The sequence below is a fragment of the Pelophylax lessonae genome, assembly GCF_965119305.1.
Source record: "Pelophylax lessonae genome assembly, chromosome: 2".
NCBI lineage: Eukaryota > Metazoa > Chordata > Amphibia > Anura > Ranidae > Pelophylax > Pelophylax lessonae.
The window spans coordinates 739554081-739563562 of NC_138769.1; the positions used below are offsets into that span (position 1 = coordinate 739554081).

Consider the following 9482-nt stretch of genomic DNA (forward strand, 5'->3'; position numbering starts at 1 on the left):
CTCAAATCTGCAAAGGCAGCTCCCATGTATGAGTCTTCACAGACAGACAGACAGACAGACAGCAAATCCACACTGAAGAGTCTACACTGCTGCTCACCAGGTCGTGCTGAAATTTAATTAACCCAACAGAGTCCCCTAGTGGTAGAATGTGTAATAACATGTTAGAGTGGTCGATTTTGATGATTTAAGCTGCCTTCTGACAGGTGAGGTCCAGTTATGATTAAGCAGATTCTACGTGAAACGCGTTAACTGTCATTCCTGGTTTGGAGCTGTGATGTTTGTACACTTTGTATATTGAAGATTTCAATAAATTCAGTTTATAATCTTCGTTGTTTGGAGTGCGGTCAGCCCGCTCATCCTAGTTTTGCAGATTTCCACTGAAACTGCCCCACTAAAACTCATTAATGACTTACTAAGTGTTAAAACCAGTGGCCATTACTCCATACCCATACTATTAGAACTTTCTGCTGCCTTTGATATGGTGGACCACCCACACCACTCTTTCCTGGTTCCCCTCCTACCTCTCACAGAGTTCCTTTAGTGTCACCTACAACTCTATCTCCTCTTCTCCCCCTACACTTGCTGTAGGTGTCCCCCAAGGCTCCATCCTAAGACTCATTCTATTCACTTTCTACACCTCCTCCCTTGGTCACCTGATAACATCCCATGGCTTCTTTATGTTGATGACACCCATATCTATCTCTCCGTTCCTCACTTCACACTTTCATTCTCCTCTCACATTACTAACTCACTAACTGACATATCAGTATGGATGTCACACCAGTTCTTAAAGCAATTTCTTTCTAAAATTGAGCTTATAATATTTCCTGCCTCCTACCGAACAACTGAACTTTTCTTTTATCCTTCTCTATCTCCAAATTCTACCTCCATCTCCAAAGTCTACCTCCTCCATCACCATATTCTACCCAACTCCATCTCCATATCCTACCTCCTCCATCTCCATATTCTACCCCCTCCATCTCCATATCCTATCTCCTCCATCTCCATATTCTACCCAACTTCATCTCCATATTCTACCCCCTCCATCTCCATATCCTATCTCCTCCATCTCCATATTCTACCCAACTCCATCTCCATATTCTACCCCCTCCATCTCCATATCCTACCCCCTCCATCTCCATATCCTATCTCCTCCATCTCCATATTCTACCCAACTCCATCTCCATATCCTATCTCCTCTATCTCCATATTCTACCCAACTTTATCTCCATATTCTACCCAACTCTATCTCCATATTCTACCCCCTCCATCTCCATATCCTATCTCCTCCATCTCCATATTCTACCCAACTCCATCTCCATATCCTATCTCCTCCATCTCCATATTCTACCCAACTTCATCTCCATATTCTACCCCCTCCATCTCCATATCCTATCTCCTCCATCTCCATATTCTACCCAACTCCATCTCCATATCCTATCTCCTCTATCTCCATATTCTACCCAACTTTATCTCCATATTCTACCCAACTCTATCTCCATATTCTACCCCCTCCATCTCCATATCCTACCTCCTCCATCTCCATATTCTACACAACTCCATCTCCATATTGTACCTCCTCCATCTCCATATTGTACCTCCTCCATCTCCATATTCTACCCAACTCTATCTCCATATTCTACCCCCTCCATCTCCATATCCTACCTCCTCTATCTCCATATTCTACCCAACTCCTTCTCCATATTGTACCTCCTCCATCTCCATATTCTACCTCCTCCACCTCCATGTAACACCATCTCTATATTGTACTCAACTACATCTCCATATTGTACCTCCTCTATATTGTACCCAACTCCATCTCCTGATTCTACCCCTTCCATCTCCATATTCTACCCTCCTCTATATCCAACTTCTACCTCCTCCATCTCCATATTCTACCTCCTCCATCTCCACTTTTTATCCTCCTCCATCTCTGCATATTCTACCTCCTCTGTCTCCATATTGTACCCTCCTCTATCTCCATATTGTACTCTCCCCTATCTCCATATTCTACCTCCTCCATCTCCATATTATACTCAACTCCATTTTCAAATTCTACTTCCTCCATCTCCATATTCTACCCTCCTCAATCTCCATATTGTACCCAACTCCATCTCCATATTTTACCCTCCTCCATCTCCATATTCTACCTTCTCCATCTCCATATTTTACCACCTTCATAATCTACTCCCTCCATCTTCTTATTGTACCCTCCCTATCTCCATATTCTACCTCCTCCATCTCCATATTATACTCACATCGATCTTCACATTCTAACAACTCCATCTTCATATTATACTCAACTCCTTTTCCAAATCCTACTCCCTCCATCTCCATATTCTACCTCCTCTATCTCAATATTCTACCCTCCTCCATCTCTATATTCTACCCTCCTCTGTCTCCATATTGTACCCAACTCTATCTCCAAATTCTACCCTCCTCCATCTCCACATTCTACCCTCCTCTATCTCCATCTCCATATTTACCTCCTCCATCTCCATATTCTACCCTCCTCTATCTCAATATTCTACCCTCCTCCATCTCTATATTCTACCCTCCTCTATCTTCATATTGTACCCAACTCCATCTCCAAATTCTACCCTCCTCCATCTCCACATTCTACCCTCCTCTATCACCATCTCCATATTTTACCTCCTCCATCTCCATATTCTACCCTCCTCTATCTCCATATTCTACCCTCCTCCATCTCCATATTTTACCCAACTCCATCTCCAAATTCTACCCTCCTCCATCTCCATATTCTACTTCCTCCAGCTCCATATTCTACCTCCTCCATCTTCTTATTCTAACACCTCCATCTCCATATTATACTCAACTCCATTTCCAAATTCTACTTCCTCCATCTCCATATTCTACCCTCCTTCATCTCCATATTCTACCTCCTCGGTCTCCATATTGTACCCTCCCCTATCTCCATATTGTACCTCCTCCATCTCCATATTCTACCCTCCTCCATCTCCATATTTTACCTCCTCCATCTCCATATTCTACCCTCCTCCATCTCCATATTTTACCTCCTCCATTTCCATATTCTTCCTCCATCTCCATATTCTACCTTCTCCATCACCTTATTGTACCCTCCTCCATCTCCATAATCTACCTCCCCATCTCCAAATTCTACCCTCCTCCATCTCCATATTGTACCCAACTCCATCTCCATATTTTAGAATTCTCTATCCCCATATTCAACTCATTCCTCTTAGTTTTAGCCTTTTGTATCTCTTGCCCCTCCCTTTTAAATTGTAAGCTCTCACAAGCAGGGTCCCCCTAGCCTTCTTGTATTAAATTGTATTGTAACTGTCCAGGCTCCCCTTATAATGTAATGCACTGTGCACACTGTTGCTGCTCTATAAATTCCATATAATATAATAATAACATACATTAAGGTCTTTCCATTATTCCATACATTACCTTCCACCACACATCACATCCTGTATATGCTCTGTAGGACAGCTCCTGTTCATACATTGCATCTCACATTTATACCATTATTCTTCCTTTCTCCATCATATATGTGTGTTATGGCACCAGCCACCATTGCTAGGCCGGTGCAAAGGATGATGTGATCCTTACTGACTCCTACATCGAAGTGTACAATAATAATACATATATGAAGAAACTAATATAGCAGTGATGTTAAAATATATTGATAAGTTATTATATAATATATATTCTGTTCTTCATTTTGTAGGAGTGAAGCTAAAAAAGCGCTTTTGAGTTGGATAAAAACATGTCTCATTACCACTATGCTTATCAGGAGAATACCATAAGGAAATTGCTATGTATCAATGTCATGTTGCTTTTAATAAGGAAAACCTATAAAAGGGTGATCTGAGATCCGTCGGATCAGAACATACTGCACGGTCTCATGTGGGTGTGCTCTCACCTAGCTATGTCTGATAATACATCTCTTATTTGGAACTCTCAGTCTGAAGGTTGATTCTTTCAGGTGTCCCAGAATTTAGAAACTTGAAATAAAATTCTCATTACACCGGCCGGCTCCAGCCTCTGGATATCTCATCTTAAAATCATAGATCTGATTTGTTGGATTTTCTTGGATGTGTTCTGTTCATTTGGATGTTTCCTGGGTGCTTCTATACCCATTTCCCACCGCCATGAGCCCAGTATTGGAGGCCCAGCCTGCAGCCTCATCAGGGGTCATACATGAAGTGATGCCATAATACCCTGAGGTCAGAGGTCAGCTGTAGAGGAGTTCTTATTTTAAAGAAGATTTGGGGTGATTGGGATCAGCTCTGTGAACCTGGAAATAGCATGAAAATCAGGTATTGTCTACAAGGAGGACGAGGAGACATAACCATAATGACCAGATATATCATATATTGGGTACAATGTAGCTAATTAGAGAGCAAGTTTACATTGCAGAGTGAATTTGTATTGTAGCTTAGTGATTTTTTTTTTCTTGTACCTGATTGGATGGTAGAATTTTAGCACATCTCCCCTTATTCACTAAGGGAAAGTTCTCTACAAAGTGAACATGCTGCACTCCTATAGTGAATCAACCACAATGTATAAACAGTGCCATCAATCCTCCAATCATACAAAGCAACACCAGAATCATCATTATCACCCTCATCCTCATCATCATCATCCTATTCATGATCACCCTCATCATCCTATTCATGATCATCCTCATCATCCTGTGCATGATCATCCTCATCCTCATCATCCTGTTCATGATCATCATCATCATCATCATCATCATCAACATCATCCTATTCATGATCATCCTCATCCTCATCATCCTATTCATGATCATCCTCATCATCCTATGCATGATCCTCCTCATCCTGTTCATGATCATCATCATCCTATTCATGATCATCCTCATCCTCATCATCGTCATCCTATTCATGATCATCCTCATCATCATCCTATTCATGATCATCCTCATCATCATCCTATTCATGATCATCCTCCTCATCCTCATCATCATCCTCATCATCTTCATTATCATCCTCATCATCATCCTATTCAAGGTTATCCTCATCATCATCATCCTCATCATTATCATTAGAATGTCTTCTGTCCTGTGTGCAGGAATTGTGCTGAGAGAGAGGGACAGATTAGATAGATAGATAGATAGATAGATAGATAGATAGATAGATAGATAGATAGATAGATAGATAGATAGATAGATAGATAGATAGATAGATAGATAGATAGATAGATAGATGCTGTAGATGGATAGATAGATAGATAGATAGATAGATAGATAGATAGATAGATAGATAGATAGATAGATAGATAGATAGATAGATAGATAGATAGATAGATAGATAGATAGATAGATAGATAGATAGAATAGACGGACGGACGGACAGATAACTATAGAGATGTATTATAGATAGAAGAGAGGTACAGATACAGTAAATTTATGGAGAGCTGTAGATAGAGAGATAAATACTGGGAAATGTTCTATACAATTCATACATTTATCTATGTACATTTTTTGTGTGTTTTTTGTGTTTTTTTTTCCGTTATTTAAATGATATTTTCAATCCACATCCTGAAGAATGAAGTGTCATTTTTTCCTCCTTTGGCATGGAATATTCTTTACTGATAAATAGGATTGGTTGGGCTGGGCACACAGAAGGACCCCCCAGGAGTCAGTTCCGGAATGGGGGGAATGAATTTATGGTGGAGATAGCCGGGGTCTGCCCATTCACTCCTCATCATCATATTCGTCATTTAATAAATTGTCCGTATTTTTCCCTCCTGAATTCTTCCCATTCACAAGAAGGAGATGAAGAAGATTCCTCACTGATTGAATTGCCGGGTGTTAGATGGGAAGGGGGGGATGGAATCGGTGACTTACAAAATGCAATTGTTTCTCATCTACAGGAAAGAGCCCAGCAAGAAAAGGGTTAAGGAGATGTTTCCTGTTTTTGTCTTTTCCTGCAGACAGGCATCTCTTCCCCCACCAAGGAAAGGGTTAATTTAATGGGAGTTTGTGAGGTCAAGCTAGGTATGAGCCTCCAGCAAGGAAAGAGTTAATGTAATGGGAGTTTGGGAGGTTAGGCTGAGTGAAATCCTGCAGCAAGTTAAGGGTTAATGCGATAGGAGTTTGGGAGCCTGGGCTGGGTGAAAGCCTGCAGCAAGGAAAGGGTTAATGCGATGGGAGGCTGGGCTGGGTGAAATCCTGCAGCAAGGAAAGGGTTAATGCGATGGGAGGCTGGGCTGGGTGAAATCCTGCAGCAAGGAAAGGGTTAATGTGATGGGAGTTTGGGAGGTCAAGCTAGGTATGAGCCTCCAGCAAGGAAAGGGTTAATGCAATGGGAGTTTGGGAGGTTAGGCTGGGTGAAATCCTGCAGCAAGGAAAGGGTTAATGCGATGGGAGTTTGGGAGGTTAGGCTGGGTGAAATCCTGCAGCTAGGAAAGGGTTAATGCAATGGAAGTTTGGGAGCCTGGGCTGGGTGAAAGCCTGCAGCAAGGAAAGGGTTAATGTGATAGGAGTTTGGGAGGTTAGGCTGGGTGAAAGCCTGCAGCAAGGAAAGGGTTAATACGATGGGAGTTTGGGAGGCTGGGCTGGGTGAAAGCCTCCAGCAAGGAAAGGGTTAATGTGATTGGAGTTTGGGAGGTCAGGCAAGGTAAAAGTCTACGGCATGGAAAGGGTTAAAAATAAAGACTAATAGCTGTGGGGGGACAGAAGCAACATGCTTTCCAGCAAGGAAAGGGTTAATTCTCACTTTTAGGACAGATTCAAATGAAGTCGCTTTTGTATTTGCTGGCGGGATTGGGTGAAACAGCAGGGAAATGGGGGGGGGGGGGGTTGCTGGCACTCAAAGGGTTAAAAGCAATTGTTATACCAAAGAAGGTAGGGGATTAATCTCAAATGGAACTGTTATCTGCAGATGAAGGGGTTAAATTAACCCTTTAGAAGGGGAGTTAAAGGGATTAAATCTGCTGGGGGGGGGGGGAACCAAGAGGATCTGGAAGTCAGGAAGGGGTTAAAGACAAGAGGCAGGCAGGTAAGAAAAGGTTAAATACAAATATTATCTGAATTGCAATTAAGGGTTAAAATAAAACTGCCCTCTGAAGGGGAGTCTCTGCAGTCAGTAAGGGGTTAAATGTAATGATTAATATTGCACTGTGCAGGTAAATGCAATCCTGGTGGGGTGGGGTGGGGAGGAAAATGAGACAGAAAAGAGTTAACAGCAGCACCCCTGGTGATAGGCGTGGTCAGAGATTGGGCCCCGCCCCCTCCACACTTGTCCCGTATTGTCATGTAAAGCAGAGTACCTCCTTGTCATTGTGCCCATCCAGCAGGCAGTCTATTAGAGGCAGCTGTGTGCATTGCCCAGTTACAGGACATGTACCCATAGGAAGAGGAGCCTTTCTCTGCAGCTTCTCCTTCCAGGACCCTCTATGTACAAAATGGATTATTCCTACCTGAATTCCTATGATTCCTGCATGGCAGCCATGGAAGCCTCTGCCTATGCAGACTTCAGTTCCTGCAGTCAACCCAACAGCTTCCAGTACAACCCAATCCGGAGCAGCTTCACTGCCAACCCTGGGTGCCCACCTCTCACCACTGCCAACTGCACCCTGGGGGCACTGAGGGACCACCAGCCTTCCCCCTACTCCACAGGTAAGGGCACTTCTGTCCCAGAACTTTTTCACACTGATAAAAAAAATATATATATATGTTTAATTGTGACTTACAAGAATGAAATGTTCCTATTACTTTATGACGCTGCCAAATGTAAAGTGGTCCTATTACCCTAATAACTCAGGGGTGAAAATTTATATTCAGCTAATTATTAACTTGTAAGCCTGCAAACCTCTTGTCCAATAACTTGGAAGAATAATTGTAATTTGTAACTTTTTGACTCTGCCAGATATAAAACTGGTCCTATTACCCTAATAATTCAGAGGTGAAAATACACATCCAGCTAATTACTAATTTGTAAACCTGCAAACTGTCGTCCAATAACTTGGAAGAATAATTGCAACTTTATGACAATGCCAAATGTAAACTGGTCCTATTACCCTAAAAACCCAAAGGTGAAATGATATATATATTCAGCTAATTATAACCTTGTTACACAGCAAACCATAACTTAGAAGAATAATTGTAATTTTATGACGCTGCCAAATGTGAACTGCTTCTATTACCCTAATAACTCAGGGGTGAAAATATATATTTAGCTAATTATTACGTTGTAACCCTGCAAACCTCACATTCAAATACTTGGAAGAATAATTGTAACTGTATGATTCTGCCATATATAAACTGGTCCTATTACCCTAATAACTTAGGGGTGAAAATAAACATCCAGCTAATTACTAACCGGTAAACCTGCAACCGTCGTCCAATAACTTTGAAGAATAATTGCAACCTATTACCCTAAAAACCCAAAGGTGAAAATATATATATTTTCAGCTAATTATAACCTTATTATACTGTATACCATAACTTAGAAGATTAATTGTAATTTTATAACACTGCAAAATGTAAACTGGTCCTATTACCCTAATAACTCAGGGGTGAAATTATATATATTCAGCAAATTATTACCTTGTAACCCTGAAAAACTCTCATTCAAATACTTGGAAGAATAATTGTAACTTTATGACTCTGCCAGATATAAACTGGTCCTATTACCCTAATAACTCAGGGAAAATAAACATCCAGCTAATTACTAACCTGTAAACTGTTGTCCAATAACTTGGAAGAATAATTGCAACCTATTACCCTAAAAACCCAAAGGTGAAATTATATATATATATATATATATTCAGCTAATTATAACCTTGTTACACTGAAAACCATAACTTAGAAGAATAATTGTAATTTTATAACGCTGCCAAATGTAAACTGGTCCTATCACCCTAATAAATCAGGGGTGAAAATATATATTCAGCTAATTATTACCTTGTAACCCTACACAACTCTTGTCCAATAACTGGAAAGATTAATTGTAACTTTATGACGCTGCCAAATGTAAACTGCTTCTATTACCCTAATATCTTAGGGGTGAAAATTTACATCCAGCTACTTACTAACTCGTAATCCTGCAAACCATCGTCCAATATCTTGGAAGAATAGCTGCAACCTATTACCCTAAAAACCCAAAGGTGAGATTATATATATATATATATATATATATATATATATATATATATACAGTATATATATATTCAGCTAATTATAACCTTGTTACATTGCGAACCATAACTTAGAAGACTTATTGTCATTTTATAACGCTGCCAAATGTAAACTGGTCCTATTACCCTAATAACTCAGGGGTGAAAATAAATATTCAGCTAATTATTACCCTGTAACCCTGCAAAACTCTCATCCAATAACTGTAAAGAATAATTGTAATTTTATGACGCTGCCAAATGTAAGCTGCTTCTATTACCCAAATAACTCAGGGGTGAAAATATATTTTCAGCTAATTATAACCTTGTAACCCTGCAAACATAGAAGAATAGTT

At 40.5% G+C, this 9482-nt stretch overlaps 1 protein-coding gene across 1 annotated transcript in view; it reads left to right on the plus strand.

Annotated features, from left to right (window-relative positions):
* Nucleotides 1-7379: 7379 nt before the first annotated feature.
* PHOX2A (paired like homeobox 2A) overlaps nt 7380-9482 on the plus strand; it is a gene marked incomplete at its 3' end in the record, with an annotated part of 23662 nt that continues 21559 nt past the window's right edge. Inside the window, exon 1 of the mRNA XM_082246841.1 lies at nt 7380-7630. Within this exon, the coding sequence (XP_082102967.1) occupies nt 7408-7630 (223 nt within the window). The 5' untranslated portion in view covers nt 7380-7407. The remainder of the gene's footprint in view (nt 7631-9482) is intronic.